The sequence below is a fragment of the Mustela erminea genome, chromosome 3, assembly GCF_009829155.1.
Source record: "Mustela erminea isolate mMusErm1 chromosome 3, mMusErm1.Pri, whole genome shotgun sequence".
NCBI classification, from domain to species: Eukaryota; Metazoa; Chordata; class Mammalia; order Carnivora; family Mustelidae; genus Mustela; species Mustela erminea.
The window spans coordinates 124,129,199-124,143,306 of NC_045616.1; the positions used below are offsets into that span (position 1 = coordinate 124,129,199).

General features: G+C 44.2%; 1 protein-coding gene across 4 annotated transcripts in view; it reads left to right on the forward strand.

The window, feature by feature from the left end:
* Positions 1-14,108, forward strand: part of HTR4 (5-hydroxytryptamine receptor 4) — a 176,566-nt gene that overhangs the window by 140,933 nt on the left and 21,525 nt on the right. For 2 of the 4 annotated variants that reach the window (XM_032337385.1, XM_032337387.1), the window contains one exon: positions 6,725-7,150. The exons of the other annotated variants lie outside the window; for them this stretch is intronic. In XM_032337385.1, the coding sequence (XP_032193276.1) occupies positions 6,725-6,815 (91 nt within the window). In that variant the 3' untranslated portion in view covers positions 6,816-7,150. Of the gene's footprint in view, positions 1-6,724; positions 7,151-14,108 lie in introns of those variants that run through there. 4 annotated transcript variants of the gene reach the window in all.

A 14,108-nucleotide genomic window follows, 5' to 3' on the forward strand; every position in this document is an offset into this window, starting at 1 on the left:
CCCATGACTTTCCAAGTGAATGGGCCCTAGGATTCAACTCAAGGCTATGCACACATTTGGTAATTTTAGGGTGGCCTTTTCTTGACAATATTGCAAATTATAATTTTTTTCTACCTCTGATTTTCTTTTGGTATATTTGTGGAATATACCCATGGCTAGACAACGTGTTTCATGTGTATCATTCAAGAGGATGGAAAGACCCATTCAGGTGTGTAGGATTTTAAACTGTAAATGCCCACTGGGTTGAGTGTAATGGAACAGCCTTGAGCAACATACTGGGACTTGGGGTGGATGGACAGAGAGTGAAGGGCATATAAAGCCTTTCCTTCCTGGCCCAATCTGGGTGTCCAGCTCATTTCCCTCATTTCTTTCCCGACCTAACTAACTCCCTGTGCAATGTGCATGTAAGACTGATCAGTTTCCCCCCAAATAAATAGTGAGCTCTCCTGCATCTGGATTTTCTCTGCTGTCTTAAATGCTCTTTCTCGATTTCCTGCCTGGCATCCAAGCCTACTCATCCTTCAAGGCGTAGTTCCAACATGAGCTCTCCAACTTCTCTGATCCCCGCCCCCTCAATCTCTGAGCAATAACCAATCACTTCCCCCTCTGAACTCCCTTACCACCTGTTTCTCCTTCTCTTGGAAGCTTAGTTCATCACCAGGGATCTTGTATGCTCTTATGCACCTGACACACTCTCACCACCTGGGAAGCTTGTCAAGAGCAGACCATCTTCTCACCTGAAGTGGCTGGGAGCCAAGGGTACCCATCCAGGGAAGGCACACCTTGGGAGGCACAGGCTGGAGTGGTGAGACACTCGTTGGATTGCCCAGCTCAGATCCAGACTCCCCTCGTGACACATGTTTGACTTGGAACAGATCACAGGCTTCATGCCGCTCAACCAGAACCTGCAAATAATAAAACCCAGGTCCGGGGATTGTGGTGAAAATTATATCCAGTAATTCGATTATTTGTTTCTGTGAGTGGCAGTGAATGGCACATAATAGATGTTGGCTGTTTTTCTTATGGGTTCCTACTTTGAAGGCATTTTCTCCTAGATAATGTTTAGGTTCAATCATATTGAAACAGTTCAGCAGAAAAAACGGACAGTCAGTCTGATTCCCCAAAGACTCAAAGTTCCAATCCTCTTTTTTGCCATTTAGGAATCAGGGTAGACAAAGGGAAAATATCTCACAGGAGAGTGGTTTGACCTTAGTCATGTGCGTATCGAGGCATAGGGTAAGAGGTGCACTAGGCTTGAAACGAGCCGTGCCCACCAGTTTGATCTTGCCCTTTGGCAGACTGGAGCATGGACATGTCTGAGGTCGGTGATGGAATTAAAAAGCTCTGGGAACACATTTTGTCTAGAGGCCAGAGGGTAGGCATCTCAAACTGTGCATACTCAGCTCTTTGGGTCTTTTCTACAAGTAGCACAAAATCGCAGAATGCTTGCTAACTGTGATTTTAGAATTTCTACCTGGTGGACATGTTGCATTCTGTCCTTGCTAGGACTTTGTGTTTCCTGCAAGTCAGTTTTCTCATCTGTCTGATAGGACCTTTTGTCACTTGCCTGCGACTCACAACTTTTACCATATCAGCATTCTATTCATGCCATTACTTATTTACTATTTACCTTTAGGTACACTTTTCTTTTTTAAAAAACATCTCTTTTTTCTTTTCTTTTTTGTTTTTTTAGTAGACAGGAACAGGGGAAGCAAAGCTTTATTTTTTATTTATTTATTGGTGGGGTGGGCAGAAGCAGAGGGAGAGAGAGAATCTTAAGCAGGCTGCACACCCAGTACAGGCTTGATCTCACAACCCTGAGGTCATGACCTGAACCAAAGTTAATAGTCAGATGTTGAACCCACTGAGCCTCCCAGATGCCCCTAAATACATTTTTAATCTAAATAAAGGTATTTGTAAAGGAAACTGTGTCATGGCCTGAATACAAAATCACATACAGAAGATTACTTTAAATATAAATGCAATGAAAACAAAACAAATTGTTATTTGTAGACATTATTATTACTCAAATATAACTTGATCCCAGTGTTTGACATTTCAGCTGCGGAACACATCCCACGTTTGGGAAATACTGGATCTTTCAGAATCCATATTCTATTCTGATTGATAGTGAATCTAAAGACAAATGAAGAAATCGACCTAGGACATTGCCTTTTGAGTGATTGAACTTACTGATAACTTAGTACAATTCTATGTGCTTACTGTTTCTAGACAATTCAATTAATCAGCTCTTTGTACCCAAGCATTCTATTTTTTCATCACGTAAAGAACACCTACCAAAAATTGGCTTGTGTATCTCTTCACATTTTTAAATTCTCACATTAGTGAGTCACCATCCAGTCTTATTTCATCACTAATGTCATAAAAACCAGTAACTACCTCCCCATCCACTTGATTAAAATGCGCTGTTTGTGTGTATCTCGGTGCTTACACTCTGATCCCCTCTGGAGCCCCACCAAGTGCCTCAAACTGTGGAGTTGGCCCTTCCCACTCACCTGTGCTTCCTCTGTGCAGCCCCCTAAGCCTCTGGCCCAAAGCGCTGGCTCAGGTTTGAGGCAGGTGGATATCCACCTGTTCAGGGAATCTTTACTCCTATGTGCACAGGAACTACCTAAGAGCTTTTTTCTTAAACGCAAATGTCGGGGCACCTGTGTGGCTCAGTTGGTTAAGCAACTGCCTTCAGCTGATCCCAGAGTCCTGGGATGGAGCCCCACATCTGGTTCCCTGCTCAGCGGAGAGCCTGCTTCTCCCTCTCCCTCTGCCCCTCCCCCCCCCCCCACTCATGCTCGCTCACTCTCTCAAATAAATAAATAAATAAAATCTTTTAAGAAAGTGCAGATGTCTGCTGTCCCCACCTGACCCCTGCCTTCTTACCCCCCACTGGCAGAGGTCAGGTGTGGATCCTGGGAATCTGAATTTATCATAGCTTCCCAAGATAATGCTGAGGCACGTAACCTCTAGACCACTTTGTAAAGGATGACTTTGCTTTTATCTTTTCTCCGCTTTCCCCTCGCCTCTTCCTCCTTCTCTTCCTTTTTCTTCTGGGACACGGGTAATTGTAAGTCTATTTCAAGAACTGTTAGTGTTAAACTTCACCACAGAACTCTTCCTTCCACACAGATGACTTGCACACATTCCCCCGTGGACAGAGTTCCTGGTTTGGGAGACAGAAGGCCTGGTTTACAGCACCGGCCTCACTTCCTATCGGTCGACCCCTGCCCCTACATTGACCTTCTTCCTCTTCTGATAATGAAATGAGACTCTGTACCGTCCTTCCTAGGGATTTGGGTTGAAGATTAAATGTAGGAAAAGATGTAAAAATACTTCGTAAATTGTAGAAGATTTGACTAACATCGTTAAAACAAGAAGCTGCACTTGAAACTCGTGTGTTAACATGTCGGAGGTTCCTTCTCAATGATGTTTGGCATCAGGGATTTCAAGCGGATTTCAGTTGAATTTCATGCCAATGTTTCTGCTCAAGCATATGTTTGAGGAGAGACAGTTGTGGTCTCGCTGCATTTTAAGTTGTGGCATCTCGGCTATCCGAGCCTATCCTACCCAGATCCACTTAACAGCTTTGCAATGTAATTTCACAGATTCAGAAATTGAGGTCTTTCAGATTCTTTAATACAAATCCAAAAATTACCCTCTCTGTGTTTCCAGTGAAACCTCTACCCTCCCTACAGAATATAAAGTATCAGATACTAACAATAGAATATTAAAAGCCAAATTCAAGCAATTACCCACAGCTTTGGAGAACAGTCCCACACACAGCTGGTGCCCAATCAGAAAGTCTGTATCTGTCACCCACCATCTCTGCTCCCGTTGGAATCAGAATGTCAGAGCTGCAGAGGATCTTCGAGATAATCCTCCTCCTCGTGCAGCAAGTGGGGAAAGTGAGGCACATGAAAGGGAGTAAGTCATCAGAGGCACGTGTGGATGAAAGCCAAAAAGGCCTTCGTTACCGGGTCCCTGTGCGCCGGCTTACCGTTCGCGTCGCTACGCCCTGCACATTCAGGTAGCCTGGATTGGGAGTGGCGGACACCCCGCAGGGATTCCGTGGTCATCTCAATCTTTATTTGCCTCCCCAGCAGGATTGTGTGAGAGAGCCAACGTAGCCTTTGGGAACATTTCTCAAACAGCCTCCTTCATTCTCCCCAGCTGCTCTGGAGCCTTCCACATAGCCGACTCCCTGGCTCTCCTCAGCCCCGATCTCCTGGCGTGTTTCCTATCTTCTGTCCTCATTCTTGGCTATGTTTTTTCACCCACCTGCTCTCTCTGACTCTATCCTCCCGACTTTTCTCCGGCCTTTGGCGAAGCTTTTTTCTTTTTCGTCTTCGTCTCCCTAGTTCCGCATTACAAAAAGTATATGGGCCACTTGGCAAACAAAGATTCTCTTTTAGGGAGCAGGGGGCTTCATGGGGATGAATCTTGCACTAACATCCCAGACACACTGCGTTTCAGTAAAAGGGGGAGCCACATCACCCTGCGGGCTCTCCCCCAGGTGGAACAGTCATGGTGTGAACCTCTGCACAGGCCTCTTTGACCTGGGAATGTGTTGCAGTGGGACAAGGAGATGCTACAGACCTACCAGCACCTGAACATGGGGCTTAGCTGTGCCAGTTCTCGAGAACATGAGTGACCATATATTAGGACAGTTAAGAGCACAGACTTTGGTATCAAAAATGACCAAAATATAAGGTCTGATCCTACTAATTTTTAACTGAGTAAACTTGGGAAAATTATTTAAACTCTCTAAAACTCAGTTTGCTTCTCTGTTAAGTGGATATAAAACTCACAGATTAATGCATATAGTGCAAATAGTGCAATATAGTGCAAATTAATGCATATAAAGCAAATAGTATAGTGTGCCTGGCTTATTTTTATTATTGCTAATAATGGTAATAATAAGTATGATCAAAAAGGAAAACTTGGCCAATGGGAAATGACAAACACTATGCCTACCTCCCTTCCTTCCTTTTCCTTATTTTTTTCTTTTAATAGATATATTCAGTGATTAAGTCATACCAATGGGGGGTGGCATATAAAGACTTGAGGCTGCATCTTGAGTTATCTGGAGAACTTATACTTGAAAATAGCATGGAAGAGGGAATATATAGCCAAGGATGAATCAAAAGCTATGTTCAGAGCAAGTAGCAAACCCAGAAATAGTTAGATCTCAATATTTAGGAAGAAATCTTGCATATTCTATTTCAATAAGAATAGTCTTCCAACCGGAAAGATGAGAATATTATAGGGAAAAGGTTGCTGTCCAAGATTCATGAAAAGTATTTAACTGTCTCTGAGCCAAGACGTATTATCTCGGGATTAAAGGAATTGGTTGATAAGATCTCTGACTGGTACTCTTTCGAGGGCGGGGAAGAGAAGGCAGCCTGGAGACCAGTAAATATTGCCCCAGTTCTTAAAAAAGACTGAAGCTAGACTCCAGAAACTATAGACTCATAGCTTGAAATAGACCTTACCAATATTTAAGACAGCAAGCTATTACACAAAGGATTTGTGAGCCAAAGAGTCAATGTTGTTTCATTAAAAAAACAATTCATGCCCCATGCCAACTAATTTCATGATCAGGACAGATTTACTGCATGGCAGTGACATTTCAGCAAGGCACTGGATAAAGCCTTCCACGGGTGGGTTTATTCTCAGGCACACCAAATGATGGCTGTTTACTGGGAAGGCAGTCTGTGCCTAAAACAATTCTCGGTTTTAGCCTTGTCCTAAGAAGTGGGGGGTTTTTTGTTATTGTTTTGTTTGTTTGTTTTTATCTTGACTGAAGCCTGAAGACCCAGCAGGCAGATGACACCACGCTGAAAGATCTAGGCAGCGATAAATTATCTGATCTTCTGTGAGCTTATGAAACCCCTGAAGTCTGGTTTGAATGGGTGCTAAGTAATCATATCTTGACTGTAGCAGTTGTTACGATTTAGAATGATCTCAACTGACTAAAACCTATAAAATGAAATTTATCTGAGACTAATGTAATGGGTTGTATTTTGGCATAAATAAAATAAGATAAAATAAAATAAAATAGGCTGCACCGGTGTAATAAAGAACCACAGACATGGACAAATGTTTGTGTCAAGAAGATACAAATTGGCAACAAACTCAGTGTAAGCCAAGAATATGTTGCCATTAACAGGAATGAATTTGGTGCTGACCACATTCATAGAAGTAAACCAAACTGATGATGAAACGTACATGATACAGACCTGATAGGTTCACTGTGTAGATTTGTGCTCTTTCCAGGTGCTGTGTTTCAAGAGATAATCATAATAAGGATTGTTTTCAGAGGACAATGATCATTATCGGCAGTAATCCGGAAACCATAATATATAATGAACCATTAAAGAAAATGGGAATGTGTAGCCTGGAGAAGAGAAAAGTTGGAGGATGCAATTAGCAGAGGGAAGAATTTTGAGTGAGCCCAGAGGGCACAGTAGTTTCACCGGGTTGAAATCGTAGTAGGAAGATTTTGGCTGAACATTATTAAGTTCTCCTAATAACAAAGTTGCTCAAAAATAATAAAGGCCTGGAGGGTCACTGAAGATTCATTCCTAAGTAGGGTTTAAATGACCACCCATCTGCATGGCAGGAGGGCCTGGTCTGCACTGGGTGGGCCCTTTGCTGAGATCATCAGGGAAGTCTGTTCCAAATCTAAGGTACTATGATCTCCCCTCTCCAGGGATGCGGTGGAGTGTGGTGGCCAATGGGAGAGTCACTGCCATCCTCCAGCAACTTCTTCTTTGGTGGCTGCTCAGCCTGGTGACCCTTAGTCCCTGGGGCGGTGACTCAGAAGACAGCCATCCCTCGGAGAGAGGGCAGATTCTAAGCTGCTGCTTGTGTGGGACCGCTCCTGCCATTCTCTCCAGCACGCCTTCCGCCAGGCAGCCACGCCCACCGGGATTTTCTCTGGGGCTCCAGCAGGTGGCGCTGGAGGGACTCAGGGGACAGGAGGCCTCCTCCTTCCCTGGGGTTTCTCTTCCAGAGATCCTCTACGAAGGGATTTTTTTTTTTTTTCCTTTTTCCAGCACTCCCTCTTCCTGGCGTCTCGCCCTTGCGTCACACTCTCTGTTGTCCCCAATATGTCCCCTTACTGTTCCTGGTTTGTCTCTCATGTTCCAAACACCATCGCTCACTGTGTCCTATCTCAGTCATAGATGTCTTCAAATATGCCTTCTTTGCTGTGTCTGCACACAGACATTGTCAAAACACATCCTCCTGGTGCCTGTCTTGGTCAGAGCCATGTTCCAAAAGCACACATTTCTTGCTCGTTCACGCCTGCTACAGCCATGTTCAAACTCCTCGTTGTCTTGTCTCTGTCCTGTTCTGGGCCAGATCCTGTTCTGGGCCAGACGCTAATACACTTTCTTCCTGGTGTTTGGGTCCAAACCTGCATCCTCTTGGCCAGCCCCCGTGTCAGTTGCAGATCTCCTGCCCACTCTTCCTTGAGGCCAGTTCCAGTCCTCTTCAGGATATGCTCCATTTACTTACCGTGGAAGAAATGGGAGCAGAGATCTATCTGAAAACAGTGTCTGCGGCAGCCTTGGAGCTTGGCCAGAGACAGCTTCCCCCAGTGCCGTGGCCTCGGGCCCTGCTGCTCCGAGATGCTTGCTTCCTTCTTGGACTAGAACCGGCATCTTCTGCTGAAGGACCTAAGGCAGGGCCAACAACATTGTAGTGTTTTTTAAAGACTTTGGAATCTTTCCCTTGAACTTGTGGCAAAACCCACAATAGCAGCTTAAAAGCCTTGAATCTGGCCTTGTTGTTCCCAAAGGAAAGAACTCTTGGCAGCTCACACTGGGGAGAAGTGAACCTCCTCACTGCACGTGGAGGAGGGCCAGACTAAACCGTGTCTGGGGGGGAACAGAGTGCTTGACTTGAAGTCAAGGACCCCGATTCCAGCCCTGGCTCTGCTCCTAACATGCTGTGAGATCTTGGCCCATGCTCTTCCATTCCTGGACCTCACTTTCTACATCTGTGAACTGAAGTTCAGACTCCGGGATCTCCAAGATCCCTTTCTGGTTCTAGGACCAAGGATACTGCTACATCCCTCAGCTACCTCGAAAAGCCCATGGCTTGCCTGCCTTTTGACTTTGTTTCAAAGAAATCACCCTCCTCATTTGGGCCTTCTAGACTCTTGATCTTGCCAACTTTGTCCTTCGAATTAACCAGGAAGTCTTTTAGTCGAAGCTGAGGTCCTTGGCTCTTACCAACTGCCCCAGAGTAAAAGTCCCAGGGAACTAGACACCGCCATGTCCCAGAGCCATGTAAGGTTCTAACAGTGATCCTGGCTGGGATTTGATCGCATCTCAGGACTTTATCATACTCATTGTTCCTGCTGCTTAAAAGATGTCAGTTACCATTTCCGCTGATGTTGACTTTGGTTCTGGAATTGAACCAGAAAGGAAAGAGACTGAAATAAGGAAGAAAAGATTGTCCTCAAACCATCTAAATGCCAGAACAAAACAAAACAAAACAAAACCCCACAAAATCCAAAAACAAAACAAAACAAAATAGCAAAACCCAAAACAAAACAAAAAAAAACCCTCTGTCCTGCAAAAGCTTTATTTTGTTGGGGAGAAAGTCACACCTTAGGGAAGGGAAAAAGCCTCTAAAGAGAAATGTTATTTAGTACTCCTGAATGCAGTTGAGACTTACGGCACCGCGCTGAAACGTTCCCTGTCTAGGCTGGAACCCTCACTGATCAGATTGAAGATCTGATTGAACTGGAGATCTAGTCTCATCCGGGACAAAGAGAGTTTACGTGAGTCCTAATGGGCACCTTGACTCTGGCTGGACCAATTTCTTTTGCTTTTTCAAGTCCCTGTTTGCTGACTGCATTCAGGCTTAGGCGACTACCATCATCTTGAGGATGGTTCTTTCTTAATACAAGGGAGGCAGCAACAAGGTTCTGAGGCCCAAGGTCCTGAAGTCAGCAATGGGCCCCAAACTCTCTGCTCGGCTTGACATGCTACCCGTTGCCTCTGTGAGCGCGAGGGAGAAATGGCTGTGGTAGAGAAGCGCCATGCTGACTCTCGCTGTGTGACCTTCAACCTCTCTGGCCTTGAAAGAATCCCTCTTGGCTACTTCGCAAAGTTGTTGTGGAGATAAACAAGATAATTTTTGTGAAAACATCCTGTAAATCATAAAATGCTATTTTGTATGTTTATCCTTACTTTGGATTACTTTGGATGCTCCTGAATGCCCAAGGACAAAGAATTTCCTCACCAAGATGTGAACCAGTTTAGAGAATGAGCTTCCCATGTTGAAAAACCATACCAAGGGAGCACCTTTCAGGGCTTCTTTCTTCCAAATCCACCCCTCCTCGTTTGGTTACCGCACACACCCACACTGCAAATTTATACAGCAGAAACATTCTCATTTGAAGGGATATTGTTATTCTTAAAGGAGTCGGTGGAGGGAGATGGTGACCACAGGCTAATTTGGTAATAAGGAGCCTTGATTTCATGAAACGTCAAAGTCACATGACAAAAATTCACATGCCCGTTTGTCGTGCAAACATTTATCTTGAGAATAAAGACCTGGGTCATCGAAATGATCCCCACTTTGTAACTGTTATAAATATATATATATATATATATATATATATACATATAAATTCTGTGCAAATAAAAAACTCAAACATGGATTATTTATGAACGAGCAGCTGACAAGACTGTTACAGGAAGACTCTACTGAGCTACTGAACCAGATAATTCTAAAAAATGTTTTCTAATCTGATAGCCATGTAAACTATTGTTAATTATGGTTTAATATTATTTGGGCACCACCTAAATTTTGTTTACATTTTTAATAAAGTAGAATTAGAGTGGGGCCACTCCTACAGTTTATAATGCACTAAGTGTCCTGTATAATCAACATGTAATGTACATATGTGCCTGTTATAGAGAATATGGAATTTAATTATATAATTTTAAAGGATTGAAAATTTTAGTGATGGTTGTATCTTTGGTTTTATGAGATTATTAGTTACATCTGTGATTTATTGGAGGCTAAAGCTTTGAAGGTACTGGGGTCCCTCAACCTAATTTGTCTCTCTGGAAAACACCCTTGAGTTTACCTGCTCTTGATACTGTTCCCAGGAATGCATTCTGGGAAAAACAGGAACTAACATAGTCTTTCTTTTGTAATAGATAAATTCTATTTATTGATAAATATTTGATAAATTCCACATCTGTTTATATTTATGCATTCTGTACATGTTTATATAAATTACATATTGAGGGAAATCTTAAGTCTCAAAATTAATAACTGAATTTTGAAACACAATAAAATGCCAAAGTCAATCCCATGCCTCAGTTTTGTGGAGCTTCTCTGTCACTTTGGTAGCCCAGCCCATCTCTTAGATGCTTTGGTGTTTGAAGCTGGAGAATTTCCTGTTTCCAGCTTCAGGTTCTCCGAAAGGTAAAGCCAGAAGCCCAGGACGCTTAAATAATGTGCTTCTACCTGTCTGCCTGCCTGCCACCTTGGTTAGGGCCTCGTGCCCTAAGACAGATGCCTCTGAGATGGCCATCTCAAGAGCAGAGGATAGAGAAGGTCCCAGCCCAGCCTCTCTCAGGGCACACACATTCGAGGCATCTGGACAGTTGTATATCCAGAGGTTTTGGATTGAGGTCATTAAGCGTGTACTTCCTGACTAAAACCTTTTTTGGTATCATGAATCATCCAAGAGTCCGTAGTCTAGCTCCCTTACCCTGGAACCCCCGGGAGGTTAGGTCTAGAGTAGGTGTTTGTGAAATCCAGGCTCAATCTCTTCTGAGTGTGGGGCAATGGAAAGATGCCATTAGCATTCAGGGCACGGTACTCATCTCAACCCTTCTGTTTCATCTGGGGAGCCCCCATGATCTCATATATAAAATGCAGGGGCGGGGGACAAGAATTAGGTTTTCAAATCAAAATCCTTTCTTCGTACACAAATTTCCTGGGAACCCCATTGCACATAAGTCAAAGTAGGATGCAGAACAGGTAGATTTGGATTCCCCATCTCTGCTCATTAATATTATAATATAATAACGACTATGTAATAATTATAATATATTATAATGTTACAATGTAATATATTATCCATTCTAATATAATAATTATATTCCCGGATAGAGCCTTCTTTATAGCCTAAAACCCTAAGCAGCTGGGCCGAGGTTTTTCTTCTTCTTCTTCTTTTTGTTTTTTAAGATTTTATTTATGTATTTCAGAGAGAGAGAGTGAGTGCACAAGCATGAGGCAGGGATGAGGGGGGCAGAGGGAGAAGCAGACTCCCCCACTGAGCAGGAAGCCCAATGCGGGGCTTGATCCCAGGACTCTGGGATCATGACGTGAGCTAAAGGCAGACGCTTAACCAACTGAGTCACCCAGGCGCCCCTGGGCCAGGCTTTTTCTTCTAAAATCTCTGATGGTGCTTGGATTCCCCCTTTCCTTAGTTTTTATAAAGCGTTCATAAGACTCCTATGAACTATTTCTCCAGGTGATTTGTCTCAGAATCACGCCTGTCCACTTACTTTGAAAACTTCTTCCTCCATACAGAAAATGCCCCATTGCCCGAAACTTCTTTCCTAAAATGAACATCTGAGACTCCACCCCTGTGAAGCATCCACTATGCCCAGGGGAAGAAAGAACCTCAGAAACCTGATTGACTGGGGCACCTGGGTGGCTCAGTGGGTTAAAGCCTCTGCCTTCAGCTCGGGTCATGGTCCCAGGGTCCTGGGATTGAGCCCCGCATCAGGCTCTCTGCTCGGCGGGGAGCCTGCTTCCTCCTCTCTCTCTGCCTACTTGTGATCTCTGTCTGTCAAATAGATGAATAGAATCTTAAAAAAAAAAAAAAAAAAAAGAAACCTGATTGACTTAGCCTTGAGCCCCTGTCCCCTTCCTCGCTTTCCTTCCAGATTGTCTTTCTTCACTTTGGAGCCAGCCAAAGCGAAGAAAGTCTCTGGACCCATGCAAGGAAGAGGACCTGCCGTTGATGAAGTATTCACTGTGTTTTATGCGGTTACTACGTGTTCTATGGATTAATTCTGCCAATGGCGCTATAGTCTTTAGAGAAACAGAAAATTCTCAAAAACCTACTATGTGCCAGAGGTCTGTCGCCAGAGGCCCATTAATAAATACCACAGATGATGTGTCTGCTGTCCCTTTGGGAACCAGAAAATAAACAAGTGGACGAAAGTACACAAATTAGACAAGTTCAGATACTCACCAGTGCCATAAAGAACATAAAAAGTACAGATGGGACACACTGTGTTCCTTATCTGGAGCAGTCAGGGAAAGCTTTAAGGAGGTCAGCCCTGCGACCTGGGACAAGTATGCTAATGAGGAGTCAGTCATGTGTTGGTTTGGAGGAGTATGTTGTCAGGCAAAGGGAACGGTGCGTGCGAAGACTCTGGGACAGAAATGAGCGTGGCGTGTGTGGCTGGTGCTCAGTGAATGTGGGGAACGTGATAGGAGATGGGGTCAGATAAGGACGTGAAAGCTGATAGCAATTGAGTGGATTTAGATGTTATTTGTCAGTTACTTACTAGGTGCTGGCACGGTGGGAAGCATTTTATAGGAGACCCTGGGGGCTAAGTGTCATTTCTCCGCTGCATGGATGAAGAAGCAGAGCTGAGAGGTTAACCCGAAATTTCCTAAAGGATGCAGAGATTACCGGGAGCTGGAAATGGGGCCCGGTCCCTGCCCAGGTTAGCCTTTCTCCCGTGTATCCCTTGCTGAGGGAGCCTGACCCACAAGAGGCCTATTCTCGTCAGCAGCAAGCACCGTCCCTGAAACCGAAGAATCCTTCTCCCATACACCTTTTCCCTTTTACCTCCGTCTTTCTCCATGGAGTGCTCGCTGTCCAAAGAAAGAAAGATGCATTTATACAGTGGTTCTTCATTGCTTTTAAATAAGCTAATTCCAAATACCATCTAATTAGAAGTAAAAACCAATTCTTGGCCAGCCAGAAAGTGGTTTCCTATGAAAACTATTCATTGTATCAGAAGTAAGAGGAAATTCGATCTGGTTATATGAGACTGATGCACTGCCTACCGCGCTAAGGAGGCACCTTCCGTCTGGTTGTATAATCAGATTTTTTTTTTTTCCTCCTACATGTCCTTATCTCCATTGTTCCTAACATCATCCTTCTACAACTAATGGTATCTTCCTCTGGACCGGGTGTTCGGCTCTAAAACCCGACTTGGAGCATGCTGTTTCCCTAATCAGAACCCCATAAGGATTCTCCACTGCCTACCAGATGCTGGGCTCCACATTGTTTGCCTAAGCCTCCTGTCTAGTTTCATCGCCTCCAGTCCTTCCTCTGCATCCCTGCAAAGCAGACAGTATATTGTGTGTTAACCTTTGTAGCTCACGGTCCGGCTGTCGGTCCCGCTCTTCCTTTCTCTGGGCCCACGGCCCCCCAGCTTGGTCCCTCTCAGAGGACACCTTCGACTTGAAGTCTTTTCCCGCCTCCAGAACAGCATGAGGCTTTTGACCTATTCCAACCCCCCAAGTACTTGATTTGTTCTTCTCTGGCGCTTTTTCCCTGTGGTTCATTAATTATGTACATTCTGAGCTTCCCTGCAAGAGTTTGAGCTCCTGGAGGACAGTGGCCCATTCTTCCGGGTCATTTTTTTTGGTTCTCTTACCCATCACAGGTTTTTATGCCCTGGAGCTGTCCGATAAATTCATTGAATTTGCTCCTTTGGAAGAATTTGGAGCTTTTCACTGTCCGCAGAGTCCGCACAGCACCCTCCAAATCTGGCCGGGGCTCTGGTGTGTCTCCACCCACTGCAAAGCCTGCAGCCTTCTGATAAGAGAATTTTCCTGTGACCGTCTTGAGTAAAATCAAGATGCTTATCGTATTTCTTGAAAGGAGCAAAAAGGATTAGGGCCTTAAAATATCATTATTTCCCTGGTTTATGCAAGGTTTCCTTTTTCTCTTTTGGTTCCTGTCTGTCTCTTGTAAAAAGAAGTTAAGCTTAAGGTTTTGTATTTGCTGAACGCAGTGGGGGATCAGACCGAGGTTACTCCAGGTGTGTGACCTACTAGAGAACACTGGCCACCATTTCATCACGAGT